The sequence below is a fragment of the Hippocampus zosterae genome, chromosome 5, assembly GCF_025434085.1.
Source record: "Hippocampus zosterae strain Florida chromosome 5, ASM2543408v3, whole genome shotgun sequence".
NCBI classification, from domain to species: domain Eukaryota; kingdom Metazoa; phylum Chordata; class Actinopteri; order Syngnathiformes; family Syngnathidae; genus Hippocampus; species Hippocampus zosterae.
Window position 1 is genome coordinate 18,450,021 of NC_067455.1, and position 21,948 is coordinate 18,471,968.

General features: G+C 41.9%; 1 protein-coding gene across 4 annotated transcripts in view; it reads right to left on the bottom strand.

Moving 5' to 3' along the window:
• The window catches only part of LOC127601436 (intermembrane lipid transfer protein VPS13B-like), a 344,543-nt gene that overhangs the window by 24,312 nt on the left and 298,283 nt on the right, over positions 1–21,948 (bottom strand). For all 4 annotated transcript variants that reach the window (XM_052066676.1, XM_052066675.1, XM_052066677.1 and 1 more), the window contains 8 exons: positions 12,262–12,417; positions 9,865–10,131; positions 8,076–8,159; positions 7,135–7,310; positions 4,366–4,536; positions 2,335–2,542; positions 2,057–2,245; positions 817–963 (listed from right to left, as the gene is read on the bottom strand). In XM_052066676.1, the coding sequence (XP_051922636.1) occupies positions 817–963; positions 2,057–2,245; positions 2,335–2,542; positions 4,366–4,536; positions 7,135–7,310; positions 8,076–8,159; positions 9,865–10,131; positions 12,262–12,417 (1,398 nt within the window). The remainder of the gene's footprint in view (positions 1–816; positions 964–2,056; positions 2,246–2,334; positions 2,543–4,365; positions 4,537–7,134; positions 7,311–8,075; positions 8,160–9,864; positions 10,132–12,261; positions 12,418–21,948) is intronic.

Consider the following 21,948-nt stretch of genomic DNA (forward strand, 5'->3'; position numbering starts at 1 on the left):
ACTGGATGAGAATACTGTGCAGGATGTGTGGATGTGTCTGGAGTGGGGTGAGGGGGGCAGATATGGTTGTGTTCAAACCTCGTTATCATTTATTTTATCTTTTTCCAACTGCGCTTTGTGTTAATTTGGTAGCTGAGAAGTCTTGGGCTCATTTAAAAGCCACTGATACCTCAAGAGATGAGGAACACGCAATGCTGTTCTGTAATGCTTTCAACATTTGTACCCACTTTGTTGTTACACGTAAGGCATTTGTTTTTTGCATTTTAGTAGGTACTTTCGTAGCAACTGGTACACTTTGGGATTTTTCTTTAGGGAGATCTGAAAGCTTGTAAAATGACATCACTACATTGTTGGTCTCTTTGGGGACAAGCAGCAGATGAAAGCGAGAAGGGAAACCTGCATCCAATTCTGGATGTTAGTCTAATACCCGTACAAAGTGCCGTTGACTCATGGTGAGAAGAGTGGAAGAAGAGAGAGGGGGAGCAAAATGATCAGATGGAAAATGGCTTGCTGCGTACTTCTAATCCATTTGTGTGGTCGTGACTGGGTGTGAATGAGTCATGTGCGCAGTGTATTTACTGTACGTGCAAAGCTATAGTCGGACAGGACAGACCTAAAGCAGCGCCATACGCAAACACATTTTGGCCTTGTATGAACTTTGCTCTTACGTCAAAGCATCATATGAATGGAGTCGTCGCCCCCCCTCCTCCCTGACATCAAATGACTTTCTGTTTTGCTGCCTTCAGTGTGTTGATTTTGTATTTAGAAAATGTAATTTCCCATGTTGAGGCACAGAACCACGTTCAAGCTCATTACCTGGTTGTCACTTCCCAGCCTGTGGTCAGTCAGCAGAGGCCTGTAGTGTATTGTGTAGGGAGTGCTGTTGACAAGGATTGTTCTGTCCTCTATCTGGAGAATCTGGATGCCATGTTTCACCGTGGAAGACACACAGAACTGACATAGCTAAGGATGAAATGGCAGAAACAGACATAATATTAGAAATATTAGCGATGGAATGCATCATAAATGTAAACATTGATTTGCTTGTTTTTAGTGTGGCATTCAATGCAGATACAGTATGTTTTGTGTTGAGACAGCACTTAACAGCAAGTTCACCTGAATAATCGAACGATAAATGGGGCACCAGGGCTGAACTGTCCTTAAAATGTCAGACTTATTTGACTGAAAATTAATGATCCACCCAATAACAAGGCAGTCCTATGAGTGGCAGCTGGCTGGCTGACTGACTGACTAACTTAGGTGAGGGTAAAATGGTTTCGATTGTTTGATCAGAATTTGACAATATGTTAAATTAGAGGTGAAACTTCCACTTGCATAGAACTGCATTGCAAGGCGTTGACAGTCAAGTCAAGTCAACAGTATTTATAGAGCACTTTCAAACAGCCATCGCTGCATACAAAAAGTGCTGTACATGGAGCAATTTAACATGCACAATAAACAGTAAGACAAATCGTAATAAAGGCGGTAGAAAGCACCCAACAGTAAAACCAAGAACAAATCTAAGTCATGCTGAGTCGAATGCCAAAGAATACAAGTGAGTTTTGAGGAGGGCTTTGAAGATGGGCAGCGAGGAGGCTTGCCGAATGTTCAGTGGGAGGTCATTCCAGAGAGAGGGACCAGCAACAGAAAAGGCTCAATCCCCTCTGAGTCTCGTTTTAGTTCTTGGTACTTCTGATAATGTCTGGTCCACAGACCTGAGGTGCCGGGCAGGTGTGTAGGGGCGGATGAGCTCAGAGAGGTAAGGTGGCGCGAGATTATTCAGTCCCTGCATATTGTTTACCCACTTTAACTATAATGTAACACAGTGAATAAACAAAAGTCAGACAGGATTTCGAAGGTATTTTCCCCAATTCTTAAGGTGTATATAGCTGTACCTAATTAAGGGTCTGGGGTCAATGTATTTTTCCTTCAGCCTTTCAGGTTTATCAATACATGTTATTTGCCAAAGACTTTCAGCATTGCAAATGATCAGTGACAGACGTGTATTTTGTATGAGTTTATCAATTCATACATTCATGTTGGTATGATCCCTCACCTTCGGTCTCCCAGGGACAGCTCCCAGGGTGATGTTAGCCTCTACATATCCTTCCTCATCCAAAGTTATCACCTCTGAATCCGTCCCCTCCTTCCATCGAGGTGAGGTTAGATCATGGACGAGTTTCATGGCTGTAGACTTGTGGACAGTGTTTGTTTGAGACCAGTAGACGCCGATTTGGAAAGCTTCCTATATCAGAGCCACAAATGACAGCTTGAAATGAAAAGACGCGGCTGTCCATTTCAACTAAAAAGTGCATACTGCGGATGCCTGTGTACCTTGAAGTTGGGTGGGACTATAACCTTGCCGGCTGGTATCTGGAGCACAATGGTCTCTCCCTCAAAAAGCCAAAGATCCCACTGGGAGTGATTAGCCAACAGGGCCCAAGGCAGCAACTCCACCAGCAAGGTGCTCAGGCCCGATTTCCAGCACGATAACTTTACTTGCATGGGACTATCCCACTGGGCAAGGGGCTCTGATACTGACCTGTTAGAGGCAGTAGTGGAAGTACAGCATTTCAATTCACTCCAGCCACATCAATTTCATTTTACTACTGCAGCTAATGAGTAGTTAGACATAATTCGATAAATAGAAGCAGACAGTGATCCGGGAAAGACAAGGAACATGTGGGTATTAATATTGTTCCACGTACTCATAAATGGATACGCGTGGTTTCAGCATGAGTGACTTTAAGGGAACCTGTAATACTGGCAACATTAATGGCTTGTTCTCTGCAGTGAGCTTAGCCAGATGACACAAGCGTGCCAATACAGTTCTGAATTGGGTAAGCCGCAGCGCCATGACTCTTTGACTTCTCCCCACAGACACAAAAACAACAAGGACAAACACATAAGAGACAAACACAACGCTGTGTAATGCAGCTTCGATTAACAAATGTCACTGTCAGTTTAATTTATGAACGAAACAATTAATGTCATTACCAAAACTAAAGGGGACAGTTCCCCTGTCCACTTGCTACGTTTTACACTTTTTAAGATGAGTAGCACGACCGCCTCAAGCAGTCATTCAAGTGGGGTGTGACGAAACAGACAATTATCACACAGCCCGTTACCACGCTGACACGATTGACAAATGGTACGCCAACAGAGAAAGTTACTATACAAATTTTGAGATGCAAACAGGTACACAGTAGATGACAAACATGGGAAACACACATCAAACAGGCATTTCACAGTAATCACAGTCCTGTGAATCGTAAAGAGCCCTAAGAAAAAGTACCAAGTCTTTTCCGCTAAAGTTAGCTCCATACTTCCAGCGTGATTGACCTTTATTTTATACAGTAGTGTCTTTTTTGCATGTGCGGGTTTAATTGATACAATGGCCTTGCAGTGGAGGTCAGCTAAATGTTTGGCTTGTGGATCACTGCAGGGCCCCATGAGGAGAAAGAAAAAAATAATCAAAGAATTACAATGCCATGAATAAGCACATGTTCCAAACGCCATTTTCAGCATCAATATTTTTTCCCTTTGCAATTAATCACTAGATTTCACTGCTTACAATATTGACTACATACGGCAGAGATAATATAAACAATCTTACTGAGATTTGTGCTGTTGTTTATGTGAACGTACTTTACAGCTGCCGCGACCACTTCCTTTTCGTGACATGCCAACACGCCCATGTAATTAAGAGCCCTTTATACCATTCAAATGTGTCACTTTGCAAAACACTTGTTACCAATAAACTGGCAAAACGGCATTGCAAAACAACACTGTTTAATCGAATGCCACGCTCGGCGGAAAAAAAATGCCGTTACAGCTTCGCATGTTATCCTTCTGTCATTTATTGTATACTTCCACCGCAACGGGTTTAGTAAGTTGAACTGGCAGTTCAATGGGTTCACTGTAAAATACACTGGTAACATGAAAAACAACACCACCGGTTTTTGATTATTCTACAATGACTGAGTAAGCTATGTTTCAGTCAATGAAATAGATGGATTTCTTTTTCTTCAGCGTAGTATTGTGAGTGAGTCAGCAAGATTTGAAGGGCGCTCAGTTCAGCTGCAGGTATTTCATATTTTGCAAACTAAAATTTGTGGGGTCCAAGTGATCCTCAAATGTCACCAAGTGTAACATGACAACCACTGTTCACCATTCATAGGTTATTTTATACATATACAGTAAATTTCACCAGTTTTTCAATTGAATGTTTGTCTGATGATAGTGAAGCTGTTGAAGTGTAAAACTAATTCATCAACATTTTTTTTGTATGCATTGTATTGCTGCATAACCAGGTAACTAAGATGTCAATACGGCACTGAAGAGGGAGATATTAAGTTGGCATACCTGTCAGTGTCTTTGGAGACATAGGGCCATGATGACTCAGTGAATGCTTTTTGACCATAAAAATCACCAAGGATGCGCTCCAGGTTGTCCTCATCGCCATTCTTGTCCAGTATCTGTTTGATGAGGCTTGTGGAGATGGGCACGGCACAGTGGGAAGTGTCCTTATCCTCACTGAAAATGACAACAAAAACATGAATTGAGGTCTACAAGTTCTTCTAGCAAGCTGGCACCCACAGTCAGCCGATATGACCTAAGCACACAAGAGTTTGTCCATTAAGTGTACACTAAATTCAAACAGAAGGTTCAATGAAAGTTGAAACTACTCACAGACAAATCTGAACGGAATACATACTGTATTTTCCCACGAATAACACGACTCCCATAAATACACCCTTATACAGCAGGCGTTGTTTTTCTCTGTACTTGTACTCTGTGTATAATAAATTACCATGATTTGCATATATCCTTTATTATACAGTGTATTATAGGGTGAATCATATGAAGGAATAAGGATTAAAAACATACCAATACAATGTAAATTCTTTTTAATCCAGGTTAAAAAAAAGACCATATTTTCCGCACTATCAGGCGCTTTGGAGTATAAAACGCAATCTGTGACAAAGGGACTGCCCTTTGTCACAGATTGTGTTTGGCGAAGTCCAAACTTCCAAACTTCACTAGAAACGAATCCGACTAACTGTGGGCAATGCGGCACCAAAGTGTGTCACAGGTCGTGCATGAATCAACCTGCCCGTATTAGGGTATTTGATACCCCATACTCCTGGAGCACCCTCCACAAGATCCCCTGGGGTACAAAGTACACGCTCCAAGTCCACGAAGCACATGTAGACCGGCAGTGATCGTATTGGGTAAAGAAAGAATTACGGTTGTTAATGAATTGCATCCATTCTGCTCAGAAAAAAGAAATGAAGGGTTAAAGTTTTACAGATCTGGGACAAGAATGATGAGAAGGACAAGGTGTTGACAGGAAGCTTTTCATTCAAAACACTTCCTGGGGGGGTTAAACTTGAAGAGACTTCAGACTGTAAGCCTCGGTTTTCTATTGTGGTTGCCTAGATGACCTGATCAGGACATGGTGGTTATGTTTAAGACCTGTCTGTCTCTCTTGTGTTGCACCCGCAGCACTCTCCATTATAACCCGCAACTATGTGTAATTACAGGAAGGGAAGATGAACCGTTGACCACCAAACACTGAAAATTGAATCCATCCATGAGTTTTACATACGTGCACGTGTGTGTGTGCACGCGCAAAGGTACATTCCCACTTGAGGTTTCTGTCGAGTGTATTTGTGAGTCTGGAAAGGGATGAGGCATGGATTGAGTTGGGCTACCAGGGCAAGGAGAATGGCAGCGTGTGGTGAGACATGGTTTATTCAGGGGACACTGTAAATGCACGGATCCTTATGGTTGCAACTCAGAAGGACATGACACTGAAATGTTTCTTGAATCTTTGTTAGACTTATCTGCAACACGGCGGCAGCTAAATATACCTCGGATCGTCCACTCACTATTACTGCGGTTCTTTTAAGGCAGCTCTAATCAAAACAAACTTGTGACCAGATATCAACTCCAAACCCTCAACAAAACTTTCTCAGGGGAGTCAATTACACTCAATCAGTTGCTACCATAGTTGCTAGCATAAGAATGAACTTCCCTCGGTTCCTTCTCAAAACACGACTGTTTATTCATGCACAGATGACAAATACGGTAGGAGTAGCTACCATACACTGTATACATCTGGTAGTAATTTCCCAAGGGGCCACCCACACTGACGCATAAACACCAATGTTACCGAAAGTCAAAGCAACTGACATTTATACATGCGTGACATGACACACGAGGTACGATGATGATGTTATCCAGCGATGTTATTACACACTATGTTTCCTTCAGGTGAATTACAGATACATGGTCAATTATTTTAGGGCACATGCTGATGCAAATATTTCATTCCAGAAGAACCTTCAATGGTAAACTGTAAACAGTGTCTTACAGGATGTTTTGAGCAAGTGGCCAAACATGCACTTTGCGCGCGCGCACACACACACACACACACACACACACACACACACACACGCTTTCGCACACACACGCACACGCACAACCACAGCCACAAAGAAACTTAGTGAGTGTGCCAGACAGTGGTGACCGTCCACGCTGAAGCGATGACGGTCACACCTCACCTGACGCTTACTCGTACATAATTAACTGCCCTGTTCTACCACAGACAGGTCCTGGATATCCACATGAATACGAGCGGATACTTACTGTCCATCCTATCTTCCACTAAAACACACACAGAGCCAAAGTGGGACCAAAAACCTGCTCTCTGTTAGCGCCTCAATGTAAATTAGGGGCAATTATGGTGAGACCTGACATGTTGGAATTGAGGTTGGGTTTCTGCTGCAAAGCTCACTTCCTTCCCTGAAATGGTGATTGGATCTCCCTGGATTGTGAGCTAATGTTGGCTAACAGAAACTAAAATGCGGGTGGGGGACAAAATCTCAAGTGTCTCTCCCAACTGCACTAGATCGAAGCATATAACAAGCCAGAAAAAGAGTCAGACTGTCCTTTGCAACAACATTTCAATTACGGCTAATGAATGAATGAATGATGACCGTTCAAAACACTACTGATCTGCCTCAATGATAAGGAACAAGATGAACGTCTCTATCGCCGTGTCTAAAATTATGAAGGTTGATGCTGTATGGGTTTTATCCATTAGTATTTAGAAGTTATACTGTTTACCTGGCCTGAAAAGTGAGGTGATGTGTGAGGTCTGCTTCAGTGTTGAACAGGGGCTCCTGGTGGCCTTGTCCGAGAACCAGCTGGCTCTCTTTCAGTCCAAGACTTCGCTTCTCCATGTGGATGATTACTGGGTCTGGCAAGTGGCTCCTCATGACAAACAGTGGACTAAAAACAACCTGAATGAGGAAATCAATATGGAGACAGTACTGTGCATTATTCAAACTATATACTGTATGTACTGTATATATACTTTTAATTCAAGGAAAAGTCTCCCCGGACAGGGCTGACTGAAACAGATATCAGCCACTTAAGCAGTTGTTTTGCAGTTGGTTTACTGGCATATTCACAGTAAAAAAAATGCTGGTTATGCAATGACTGTCTTACTTGACTTGCTTTCACAAAGCGCTAAGAATAGGATAAAAATAGAAATAGACACAAACAGCCCCACAACTTTAAGCAATAGAAAACGATTCTCATCAAGACAGATTCATGCATTGCGAATTAGAAAAACCCAGCATGTAATATAACTAATACAATACTGATTAGAATCGTGAAGAGAAATGCAAATATCTTTTGTTTTAGGTAATATGTGCAAAGGTTGTTCACAATGTTAACTTTTCATTGTATTGTATTCTATTACTGTAAAATGATGGCTGCATTTTTAATGCCGCCAGTAATGGACATAAAATAATAATAATATTTGACAGCGAGAGCCACAGTCAGGAAAGCCACGACATTAGGTCACTGGTTGCGTGTTTGTGGTTTTGATTATCTGATTGCGCATACAGAAACTGGATTGCGCCTCTGAAAGAAGTTTATAAAAGGCTGAATGACAATACACACACTTTTGGACAATCACATTAAGATATGAGATAGCCACTCAATTTTCCATCACAATGTCGAAAAACAAAACAATTGAAGTAGGAATCTAGGACACTCACCACTCTTTGCTGCATGTGGGAATCTGGCTCAATCGTGATGAGATTACACCAGACAAAGAGCAAAGAACAACCAGAACATGGAACCTGAAAGAAAGCAACATCTTTTTAGTGGGTCAAACTCTATTCTAGTCTCGAGTGTATTGGACTCAGCAGACATCAGTTATAGATTGCCGTACTTCGTTTCTTGGATGAGCAAAATATGAGTGTGTCCGTAACCCACACAATCTGAACATTGGGATGCCGACGCACAGTGGTTAAGAAATTCAACTTTCATTAGTGAATCGATAGACAGAACAGGAGTACAAAATGATACGAAACTTGTTGGAATGAACAGAGTCAATCCACGGGAAAGATCATCAGTGCTTAACAGCCAAAAATTAGACAGTAGAGACTTGGAAAATACAGTATGTGGGACGAAGAATGGAAATGGAACAGGAGCAGGTTGCCAGAGGATGAAGCAAAAAATAAGGGAGTTAAGTACAACAAGGTAGTCAGCGTGTGGGCAAAAGAGCCAAAAAAAAAAGCGCTAAAGCAAACATTCATACTTGACAGTACGGAATGCTGAATGAATATATGATTTGTACAGAGGCGATAGCAGCAAAGGCTGGCGTGGAGTCAGAGCAGGAAGAGACATATAAAATATCCAAACAATAGAAAGACAAAGACTACGCTGTGAACAAGTTAACTCGGAATCAGATTGGCAATGTCAGTGAGGCAAAGATCATCTGGTGCTCATTCGGTGGCGTGAAAGTGTCTTTGAAGCATCTGCTCGTACCCACATATCAGCTAATGTTTTCTGTTTAGAGTGAGTGATGTTATGAGTGAGCATAAACTGTATTTTCGGCCTCTTGACATCTTTGTGTAACAGACTACAAAAATGGAACACATTTTGCTGGGGACGATGTTGGTTTGTTCTCAAGTGATGTGCCACAGCGGCCACCCAGAAGCTTTATTCCCGCAGTTGGTGGTCCAACGCAAGAGCAAAATCTGCGCGTAAAGATGAAGATATGATACTGGTGGTTATCCGTTTGCCTGCTTTGCACATTCTTTCATCGTCATGAATGGAGCAGTCAACTAATCAATGCAATTTGATTATAGACAGTATGTACCAGGTAACGGTAGGTGTCGATTTCTGCGCCTGATGGTCCAATCAAAATGTAAGTTTGCCGTAGGGGAATTTGAGACGTTTTTCGAGGCCAAAGGGCTTCTGGTGTGTCTCCAGGGCACGAAAGCTTATGGTGAAGCAGACAAAAGGACCTTTGAGGGTACTACCTTAGTTACGAACTATTGTAGAGTCAGGTAAAATGTTTAAATCGGCAGTTACTTGGAACTTGCTTTCAAACAGCCAATTCAGTTACGGCTGGACTTTGGTAAGGATGAAAAGAAAGAAGACTGGTGGCAACATTTGTTTCAAGATTAAACATGAAAGTACTGGTGTATTTATAGGAACAAAATAGACGGAATATAATGCGGCACTCAATTTCACTGGAACTCGGTTAAGACTATCCAAGGGCATGTTTTTTTTTCTCTTCCCGTGTGGCTTTTTTGTGACTCCAAGCCCAAAATAAGGACCTGTCTGAATTTATTCAAGAGTGCAAGACTGAGAACGGAGATTATTTCACTATTAAAAGCCATATGGTAAAAATGATGGCAAGATTTTGAAAGAACTTTTCGACTTCAAATCGACCTTTTTTGCTACTTGTTTCAAAGTCTGAACTAATCTGAGGTTGAACCTTCAAGGTTCCCTTCTCATGATGACTTTCAAATTCCAGCAGTTAAGCCAGTTTACCTGTACAACAGAGCTGCTGGTGCCCTTGTCCTTTCTCTCGAGCTGCACATCCTGGGACCAGTCGTCATCTCCTCGGGCCCTCACACACAACTCTGTCAGTTCTGCATCTTCCAGAATATAGGAAGGCAACTTCGTCCCTGCCTCCAGGCACTCATAGTGTTCTCTGACGACCGTCTGAGCATCAGGACCAACATAGTGCTGCACCAACCGCAGCTCAATATCCTCAGTTAGATAGCTGCACATGACCTGCCGTCCACAGATGATCACCTGCAGAGGGAAAAACAGGTGCAAATAATGGCAAGATTGCTGCAGCACAGGTAGACCCTGTGAGGCTGAAAGATCCCAATTTGGATCAGTATCAACTCGTACACCTTGATTGATAACCACCTTCTGCAAATCATGTCCAGAATTATACGCAAATAATCACCTGAAGACATTCTCAAGAGGTGCTCCAGAATCAACCTGCAGCCAAGTTTTTTGTTGTTGTGGCCTTTTTTAATCATAATTCTGCCGCCCCCCAAAATGGAGAGTAAAATGTACCCCCCCCCCCCACCTACCTTGTGAACCGGTAATACAAAAAATATCTTTCTGACACTGTCAACCCATAAAGTAGGAGGGGGGCTTGGGGGGGTTCAAACTGGCCTTCCTGTTTGCAGTTTGCACATTCTCCCCGTGCTTGCCTGGGTTTTCTCGGGGTACTGCGGCTTCCTCGCGCATTCCAAAAACATGAGTTGTTTGTTTACATGCGCCCTGCGATTGGCTGGCAAGGTATTTGCCTGGCAAATCGGGTATACACCTCGCCTCTAGCCTGTCATGGCCAATCATTTCAAACTTAAATTGACTGTAATCCCTGTGTCAGTGAAAAAGATATAATTTGCCTTTGTGGGGAAAATGATGACACAGTGTAGATCAATCAGGGGTGGTCATTTTTTTAAGGGGCCACAAGATTATTACCATTATTTTTTTCGATTTTATGTGGACTTTACAAGGGTCGGTTAGAGTCTGTTAACAGGCACCACATGCCATTTAATACCCTGCTCTGACCTACATAGTGTCTTAAAGAGAAGTGGGGAAACTTCTATGATACAATTGATGGTGGAGGATTATTGTGAATAAGAGACTCCCGCTGAGGTTGACTGTTGTGAGTTGTATTGGAACGGCATTTGAGCCAATGGAAAAAAAAATGGATGCAGCCTGCCGGATTATGCTAATTGTCAGCGACTACTCGGTTCTGTCTGGAGGACAAGAGGGAAAGATGTTGGGTCAATGACACTGTCAACATGTGTATGTGTCATCACTACAGTTTGATGACATGTTTCCTTTTTCAAAATCCAGTGATTCTGTTTTATATTTGTGGAAACATGACTGTAGGTGCAAAAATGCAAATACAGATGGTTCCTGGTTTGTGATTGCCTGTGATGTGGACAAAGTGGGCACACGATATTCCATGTTTCTTCTATTGGTACAAATCAAAAATAAAAAGGTCAACTCAGTAGCACAGACAACCAAGACCAATGATAAAAAATAAACAGCCTCCTTGACACTCAGTGATATTAAGAGTTCTAAATGTAAGGCAAAGGAACAGTATAGTCTGCTATAAAAATAAAAAAGGCCGTTGTTACATATAACATTGCATAGCATTTCCCTGCATTTTGTTTTCTCATTACCATTTCATGTTCGATTTTGTATTGAAATATGAATGCTATGCTATGCAAATATTTCTAAATCGGAGCTCCGTTCATGTTTCAGATGGTCTCGTTTAGAAGGTCAGAACAATAGTTGTATGGATGGAGCTGTATTCTTGAAGGGAACCTTTTTCAGACTCTATGCTGCGTATTTAACGTCATTTTACTTGTATTAAAAAGTACATATTCACTACAAACTACATTAACAATGTAGATTTATTTTTAATCGACAGATTGTCTAACCAAATCTTTTTTTAACTTCTAAATACAGGTCATAAATCAAGAGGGTGTGTGTGTGTGGGGGGGGGGGGGGGGGGAGTGTTAAGAACAATAGTCCTTTGTCACGTTCTTTTCACTGTATAGCAGTGGTCACCAACATGGTGCCCGCGGGCACCAGGTAGCCCGTGAAGACCACTTGAGTAGCCCGCCAGTGCCTGGACATTGTGATTTGCTAGTAGAAATTATGATTTAAAAATGCAAACATTGGCAGTACTGTGAGACATTTCGAAACACGATCAAAGTCTGACAATTTAAATCATCAAGTATTAAAAATAACACATCCTCATATTATTGAAGGTATTTTGGACAAACATGTTATTTCAGACGTGTATCAATTTGGTAGCCCTTCACACAATCGGTACACATGAAGTTGCTCTCACCCTCAAAAATGTTGGTGACACCTGCTGTATAGGAATCCCGACGTGTACCGTACCTGTTTCTGGACACCATTAAGCTGCACCACCTTGATGATGAGTGAGGCGGTGCGGCCTTTGTACTCAATGGTCCTGAGCAGGGTCCCCACATTGTCCACACTGAAAGCCTCAGACCAGCGCCAGTTACCCCAGCCTTCGATGCAGATGTGGAGCAGCTGCAGCATGGAACAGAGATGAAAACACATGAAAACAAAGACAGAGGCACACTTAACATCAGAGGGTAGTCGCCTAGCTCTTTATTTATTGCTAAGCAAAAGGCACACAAACAACAGGATTCTTTGTTTAAAAGAATTTAGTAGGGGGACAAATACAAAGTTCCTGTTTACTGGTGCAGAACAGGCCTGCTGCTGTATAAAAATAGAAGGACGCATACACAATAAACCGAGTGGTGGAAAACAGCTGATGTGGAAGCTAATTGTGGCTGCATTTGTGATGGATACGGACAAGTCTGTTCTGCACACGTCGAAACAGGAGAGAGACAGTTTGGCCCTCAACCATTTTAGCTTCATGTCCGTCACTTCAAGCTGGAGCACACCAGCATGTGTGCATTACTGTAAACACACAGCGGCGGGAGGACAATAAGCAGATGGTGAGCAAATTGACATTGGATAACATTTTCCAACTGTCTTCGATACAATTCCTTGAACCGTGGGTCACAATACGGCAATATTGATGAGGATGTCAACTCAATACTGTGTTTGCAGACTTAACAGCGAGCCCATCAAAACCTCTTTCTATCATTCAGTGATGTTATTCACTACAGCTGGAAATGCATAGTTGCCTGTCAAAACGGGACGATTCCCTTTGCGAGGGAATCATTTTTAATACAATGAGATTGTAAAGATGTACCCAAGTGGTAAGTACACCAACTGTACCGTTTCTGTCGCCGTCTGATCAAAGCCATGCATTTTAGCAGGCACTATCAAAAAGTGGTTTACAGGAAAATATTGAATGAAAACACACTTTGTTCGATCACGTTACTATAACATAGACACTGCTTTTCAATATCACCTCAGCAAGTCTCGCATCTATTGAAATTGCAATTCCAATGATATTTTCTCTCTGTATCGCATTTATGAATGCAATAGAGCACTGGTTCTTAACCTGGATTCGATCGAACCCTAGTGGTTCGGTGAATCAGTCTCAGGGGTTCAGGGGATCTGTCATGGAGGTTAACAACATACCCGACTCAACAGGTCAATTATGACATGCCCGCTTAGCCATCACTGGCAGGTTCATTTTGTGCACAATTATAAAACGTATAGTTTATACTCATCCTACTTGTGTTTACTTTTTTCGGTTTTTAATAATTGCATTTTTCATGTCTTGAATTTGGACAAAAAAATATACAGTATATATACTGTATATATATATATATATATATTCTCTAATGAAGGGTTCAGTGAATGTGCATATAAACTGGTTGGGTTCAGTACCTCGAACAAGGTTCAGAACCACTGCAATAGAAGAAGAAAACCCGTATTTGTCTCACAATGGAGAAACTAGAAATTTACAGCAGCAAAAATTATGAAAAAGAGAAAGCAGAAAACACAACAAGTATTTGCATGCACAAAAACACTAAAAACAGTTTTAAAAAATGGACTGTAAAAAATTGACGTGATTTCTGCTGGCTGTCTTTGACAAACTTGTATTTCTAAAATTTTCATTTCAGACAGCGGAATGATGTGATTTTAGCCAGAAAGCGTCATTTTTCTTGATTTGCAGCATAGCAAAGCACATACTGTATTATCGTAGTTTATCGATACTGAGCAGGTCACTCCTGCACAGCGCACGTGTGTGCTATCAGAAGGTCATTCAGTGACTGCCCACATTTTACTCTGCACGTGACATGATGAGAGCCTGTGTCAAATAATGCGGTGTTGTCATGAAGTGATAGTCACAACTCAGGAGCCGAATCAAGAAATACACATGCTAGATCTAAAAGCCTCCACCTCTGGAGGCTACGAGGCTGCCATTCCACCCAAGTGAACGCTCTGTTAGTGTTGCTGCCAACACAACTTGCACTTGCTTCAGTCACAGAACAAGGGGCACAATGCCAGAAAGGGAAAAAGTGGTGGGGACTGACAGAAAACAAAAAGGAAAACACATAGTGGCTGGCTTCAATATACACTAAATCTTGAGTGGTTTTGAACTAGTATTAAAGATTTACATATTAATGTTCTGAGGTTTTAGGCAATGTTTTTTTTTCCCTGCGGGTCAGAGAGCATGCGGGAAGCCCTGGTCAAGACCTTCTATGTTTCCCTGCACTGCAATCGCTGCTCAGTGTTTGAAGGCAGATTTTTTTACAATAACATTCTTAATCAAAGCCTGAATTCACTTTATTTGAGACTGTCTCCACTTCCTTTTGGGTGAGTGGAAGTGACATAATTTCTAAGATCGCCTTCCCTGTGGGCTTGATCACAGGGAAAGTGGCAAAGTGGTGTAAACTACCAGGTGGTGGAAGTTATGGTTAAGCCTCGGGGTGGAGGACTACCATATAATCCCCTAAGGCAGCACACGCATTAGAATAAAGTACCTTCAAGTTTGAGCCGCTTTGTAAGATGCCTGGTATGAAAGGGAAACCTTTTAAGTTGCAGTCAACTTAAAAGCCTGCTTTACATTCTTAGTATTAGTTTCAGTCTTAGTGAGTCGTTGAGAAGGACTGGACTGAACTCAATTACGGTCCAAATTGTTTGGTAGTGCACTTACTGGAAGTCTATGCTGTGCCTCAGCACCATATGTGAGGATTGTTTTGTTATTTCAACACTTTTCTCTCCTTTAACCCCGTCGGCCCTCCCTATTCTCCGTGCACGTTATCACGCTTGTGTCTCAACTTGACCTTCGAGACGGACGTCATAACAGTGTCTCTCCTCAAACTTCAAACGGCGACTACGTCTAAGTCATCGCAGCTCTGACTCGAGCAATGAAAAACAAGAAAACATCACTAACACCAATTGAACACGTAAGACAAGAAGAATGAAAAATACAAAGCTGTTTTGCCTCTCTCTGACTTCTCCAACTTTTGCGACACAGAAAAAGAAAAAGACAAACTGCCACATGTGGTGGCTTTTAGCCCAGGAATTGAGCCAGACATTGCACTCACTTTTAATAAAAGGAGAATCCTACCAAGGGAGAGCATCATTGTTGTGCGATTTTTATTTCTTTATTTTTTTGGTAACAGAATGTTAATGTGGACATAGTATTTTGTTGACACTGTTGCCTAGGAAATTATGCCAACTCAAGAGTAACAATAAGGCCATTGAGCCAAGAGCATTGCGATTGACAGCTACATGAAAATTTGGGTACCACAGTCAAGTGTAGCATAGAATACAACCTTGAATTATTTTTACGCTGGCCAAAGTTTGAGGTTCTCAAGGCCCTCTCATGCCCGTTTTCATGGCAAGATGTCAGAGTCATGGGGTGCATAAACGGGGCTGAGCCCCTGAGCTGATCTGAGTGAGTTTGATGCCTTCCTGGAGGGCAACCTCAACAGTAGTTGAGAAGCAGACAAACATCTCTCCAACATCAAGCTCAACCTTCCAGTCCCAAAGCTCAAGTCCTAATGAATGATACGGTGCCTCATCCAATGAACTCCAGCACTTGTGAACGACTGAGTGGAATCGTTTGCCAAAAGCTAATCTTCACTATTCAAGTTTATTATAAGTTTCCAAAGTTGTATATTGAGTGAGAAATAAATGTGCAAGTCAAATCTCAAACCATTCCTCTTTCGTACAAATCCACAGGGAGATCTTGTGATTATGGTTGAATAATTGGTGGTTAGTTAGCTTCCAGCACATGCCTGGACCGCAGCACAATGTATGTGTCACAATGATCTACTGGAGGATTATGAAACAAAATGGTTGAATGTAATCACACAAAGCATGTTCACTCTGCGAGTGTACTCAACGGCATGCTGCCATCTGGACACTGAGTTAGGGTCATGTTTGTCTGAAGTTTCCTGGCTTTGTAACACGTGAACAATTCCAACTCATTTGGAGATTAGAATTACAGTCCATTTGAAAACCAATCTTTTTAGACATTACTCAACAAACAAACAAACAAACAAAAAAATACTCCAACGCACTTCAGAATATTATGACGATGATTGGACTCATCATGAATTTTCGTGAACTACATTCTCGAAAATCAAAAATTAAGTTTTGCTAGACTTTTAGTGGGGTGCAACATGAATTTGAAAAAAATCAACTTCAGTGTGGACACACTGACAAATAGACACAAGTTACAACGATTGGTTCACAGATGTCAAATGTTTTGTGGGACAATCCATCCATCCATTTTCTAATTCGCTTATACTCACAAGGGTTGCGAGGGGGGTGCTGGAGCCTGGAGTCTTTGGGCAGTAGGCGGGGGGCACCCTGAACTGGTTGCCAGCCAATAGCAGGGCACACAGAGACGAACAATCATTCGCGCTCACACTCAGACCTTATAACAATTTAGAGTGTTCAATCGGCCTGCCGTGGATGTTTTTGTAATGTGGAAGGAAACCGGAGTACCCGGAGAAAACCCACGCAGGCCCGGGAGAAGATTCAAAGTCCACACAGGGAGGGCGGAGGTGGGATCGAACCCGGTACCTCGGCACTGTGAGGTTGATGCGCTAACCACTGGACCACCGGGCCACCTTGTGCGACAATATGTCATGAATGAATGAGTGAAAAAGGAAACTGTGCCCCGCACCACCTCCAAAAAAAAAAAAAAAACGCACAAATAATCACGCAAGCGACTTGATGTGGCGACCTCTGATATAACAAGCCAAACGTCGTAACACCACAGCTATACAACTGGGTGCTTGAATCTACATTTATAAGTCTTTTTTTCTGCTATAACAAGTTGTTCTTGGAACTAAAAGACAAGCCATGCTTCATGATCATCGAATCTAACTGCTGGAAATGACAAAGATGGGCTCACCATGCAGATCTCAGATTCATGAGCAGGGCTGACTCATTTGTGTTGAATGCAAAATCACATTTCATGAAGGGTCTTGGATCAACAATTCATGCCACTGAATGTATTTATTTTTCTGATATGCATAAATGCCTTTGTGCTTATACGTTGACGTCAATGATTAACACATGATGACCTTTTGATGTTTTTTTTTCTTCCACACCAGATATGGCAGGGTCACAATGATGACACCAAAGTCGACACAGATCCAACTGGGAGCATCTACGGCCTCGTAAGATTGGTACCACATGATACAGATCTTTGTGGTTGCTACGGAAATTATATGCACAAAATAACACGGGACTGACATATTCAGGATCGGCGGTAACTTCTGTGAGGCAAGAGATGAATCAATCAAACAAGCAGATGCTTTCCTAGATCTACGTTATGTCTCATGTCTGCATGGTATTGTCCTATCTCAGGAGAAATGATTCATTAAAAGGACCCCTGTAAAAGGTGGAGAGATTTTACTCCGTTAGGACCAAAGCAATGATGAGCAACTTTGTGGTAAACGGTCCCTCCATCCCTTGGTTTACACATGCTCACATAAAACAGAGACGGTGGGTGTCAGCATGAACACAAGAACAGAACAAAAATGAACAATGGGACGAAATCTATAATCTTACCTCGTAGATTTCACCTTTTGTGGTACTCATTAACTGTGAAAAATGAGGGATTACAATATTGTCATTTTTTGTTTTGAAGTTTGAGTGATAAAAGCCTGTGCAAGATGAATTTTACCATGCCTTGTAATTTATAGCTATGACCGACCTTTCAGGAGAAAAAAAATCCACCTGTTGCTGAACCTAAACCTTAATTTATAAATATTACTAACATATATTACAATATAACATATTATTGCAACATTGTTATTATGAAAAGCGTGAAGTGCTAGAGAAAAAAAAAACGATTCTGAATCAGCGCAACCATCATCTTGAAAAGTTTACCTGCATTTGCTTAAAAAATTGTGAGCATTTGTGTATGAGATGGGAACATTTCAGTTTTTATTCAAGATATTAACTTGTGAATGTGATTTAAAAAAATGAAGATGGTATTATTTTTATATACTGCGGAGCATGAATGACAACAATCTGAGTGAGCAAAACTATTCTAAGACAACAACTTAAAAATAGATTAAAGTGCAGTGAGGAGTGTTTTTCTTCATCATGCTACATTATGAGGGACCTCACAATCAGAGTTCGACTGGTGTCTTTTCTTCAATAGGAAGACAAAATGTTGCCGCTGCCATCATGCGTTACATTATCACTGATTATCGATGAGTGGGGCCATCAAAACAAGGCCAAGCCAAAAATGACATTATCTCCACTTGTAGGATACGGATCATGAGGAGATCATGGTGAAGGTTAATTAGTTTATATTTAACATTTCTGAAGGTTGTCTCTGCCCCTTTTGGCAAATTCCTTCTCTGTCTATTTTTTTTCTTTTTTGTTATTGTAAATGTGTACAGTATATGTATGTTGTTGTGTGTGTGTGTGTGTGTGTGTGCGTGTGTGTGTGTGTAGACTTTACTTTTGTTCATTACCTTAATCTTCTGCCCTTTGGAGATTGTTGTTGATGTCACTAAACAGTCTTTGAGACTCTCCCAAAAGCTCTCAGAATGTTTCTGTCATTCGCACCAGATGTTTTCCATGATTTACTCGTTTGACATCTGTTAGTTAGTACACCGGTGGTTGGTTTGGAAATTGTCAACGAGCGTTCGGCACTTGCCGGGAGCACGCACCATGCCCTCATTGTAAAAAGCAGGGGCGGAACTTGCGTTCATTTCTGTTGCTAATGTGCACATCTCACGTACTCCCGCCGTTGCAAACGAGCTCTCCATCCGTCCATGCAAATGTTTTTAGTCTGTTGTTGTGTTCCTGTATATAGAGTGGTAAGCCGGGAGTGTGCGCCAGGAATTGTTGTTCCCGCAGACCTTAGCTCAAGCATGGACTGTACTTGTTCCTGCAGTTCCGCATGCCCACAAACCGTTACCTGCGACCCCAACGACCAGTGCTGTCGGACCGTGCTCTTGGTGGGGGCACGCGATGAACAGGCATGGGTCCAGTCTAAGTCAGATTTGGAGTGTGGCCACTCATCCGGTCCAAGACATGGAACACACTTTATATGGTAATCTGACAGAGCGACCGCCATGAATGACAAAAACGTTCTGTAGCTAGGCCAGAAATGTCTCAAACTAAATTTACGACTGATTTGGCCCATTAGGCTCATTATGGAATGATATGAACGGATCCATGACTTATTGAGGCCCTGCGCAGCCACACATCTTATCATATGCCAGGAACAGGAACCGTGGAATACAGTTTAAAAAAAAAAAGTACAAATCTTGTACAAATAAACAAATACAAACATAATAAAGACAATATTCTGAGGCCAACAGAATCCAATGAGCCGGACATGGAGGAACCCAAGTGGGCTTTTTTCTTTTTTTTCTTTTTTGAACCAGTGTACATAGTCCTCAATTTGCCATCATAAAACGATTTGAGTTGTAAAAATGGTAGCTGGATGGATGATAAATTAACATTCTGAGCAATAAATGCTATTATGGACCAGCAGTGGCATGCGTTTCCTGATTAAATGACTTTTGAGATCACTTAGCTGGCCTCGCCACCTAACAAATTAGAAGCAGGTTCACAAGAACATGAAAGCACTGGGATGATTGTGCTCTGGAAGAGAAACACAATGTTGAATGGCAGGAGGAGGGGAAAAGACAGCAAATGAAAAGCGAGGGCCAGCATTGTCCTTGCCACGGCAGTCAGGGCTCACCAGTGTAACACGAGGGAACTGTGAGGGCGCTAACATCTGTCTGCAACACTTCTTTTCATGGCTCTTTGACAAAACAAGCACGACAGTACACCATCAAAGGACAGTCTTGCAAGTCCGTGTGATGCTATGGTTGACAGGGAGACAAAGACGTACGTGCTTGACTGAGATAGTTCCGGAGCCTTCTCATTTCACACAAACGTGGCCCCACAGGACACGCACAAACACACATGGACACATATACGACTATTACGACTACTTCTACTACTACTAATAATAATCTATATATATATTGCGCGTCGTCCCGCACGCGGTCTGTCCTTCCGTCTGTCCCTTTTCAAAACGTACCTACTTCACCGCTCCGCTGCGCGCCGCCACTGCGCCGCTCAGGCAGTGGCTCACTACGATCGCTCGGGCATCTTAGCGAAAAAATGTTGTCTACCCACAAGCATTGCAATAAAATTGTTAGTTATTTAGTAGAGCTAAACATCTCTTTATTTTCGCGATAAGCAATGAAGATGAACAAAAAGTTGAACCAAGCAACAACACTTTTGTGGGCCGAAGCCCCACCTTACCAGCCTTCCGCAGGAACCAGCTGATGAGCCGCCCGGAGGGCGGCGAACCACCACCTTACCAGCCTTCCGCAGGAACTAGCTGATGAGCCGCCCGGAGGGCGGCGAACCAGCTAGTAATAATATAATGAGAAAACGAATAATACAGAGTACTACTACTAAGAATAATCTACTTCACAGTGTGTGCATGTAGAGGTTTAATTGCATTATAATGTATCACAATCCACTGAAATACACTTGTCAAGTTGAGTATTGGTGTGATACAGGACATCACCAAACAATTGCACAGCCTTACAGTGGCAAATTAGCTGACTATTATGATGAGAAGCTAATGATGGTAACGTAATTTGTTCTACGATTGCAGCTCTGCTTACTTTTGAATAGTTACAGTTGCTTCAAAGTGGTTCTGCAGCTCTGGAATTTTGTCCAGTCTAACTGCCAAATTACTGCCTGAGGATGGAAGAGCAGGCGGGTGTGGCAGCGGGGGTGGGAGGGTTTCTTTGCACGGGATATGTGACATTACAAACATCACTGTTATGTTACAGTGGGACGGAAGTGCAAAAACTAAAAAAGGCCCAGGTCTCCATTTACTGTATAGTATTTAAGTTGCAGGAAAATTCAACACTAATTACGGTAATACAAATGATGGCTTATTTATCTGCAATTCGAGGTGTAAACTAACTAAATACGGCAAAAAGTGCATCAGATAGAGGAAAATAATATATACAAAGTATAAGGCTCTCCGGAGGACAACTCTAAATTTGGGGGTTGACAAAATCCATGTCCCTAATCATGGTTGCATTTGGAAACCCACTCGAAAACAAAAGCTAACACTGTTTCGTAAATAAGCAGCTATACAAAAGCTGTATTTGTCTGTTTAATTTTTGCACTTGAAAACAGACCCAACAACGTTCAATCAGTTTTCATTTTCCCCTTATTTCAAATCCACATGGTTTGTTCACGCTACAGTCAACCTGAATGAATCTGTCAAGTATCACCTTCATATGACTCAACCAATTGTTGACGACATTTAACGCAGCGAAAAATAATTTCCATTAAACTGAAAGTGTTTAAAAAGCATTGAGAATTTTTTTTAAAGTTATGAGTGGAGTAAAAACAAAATATTGGTGGCTGACATCATGGTCCAATATGATTTGAGGAACTTGTTGGAGGATGGATCTCAATTGCTTAAATCTGGAGTCACAATGCGGCAGAGTCATTAACGGGACTTTTGTCATGTGGAGTTTGACCAGAAATGGTTTTGCTGCCCAGACACAGTTACAGGCCTTTGTTGTAGATTCAAGGCCAGGGACTTGGCAGGGAAGAGCAAATATTTTCATCCTTTCATTTTTAAAATGCTAACAGATTGAC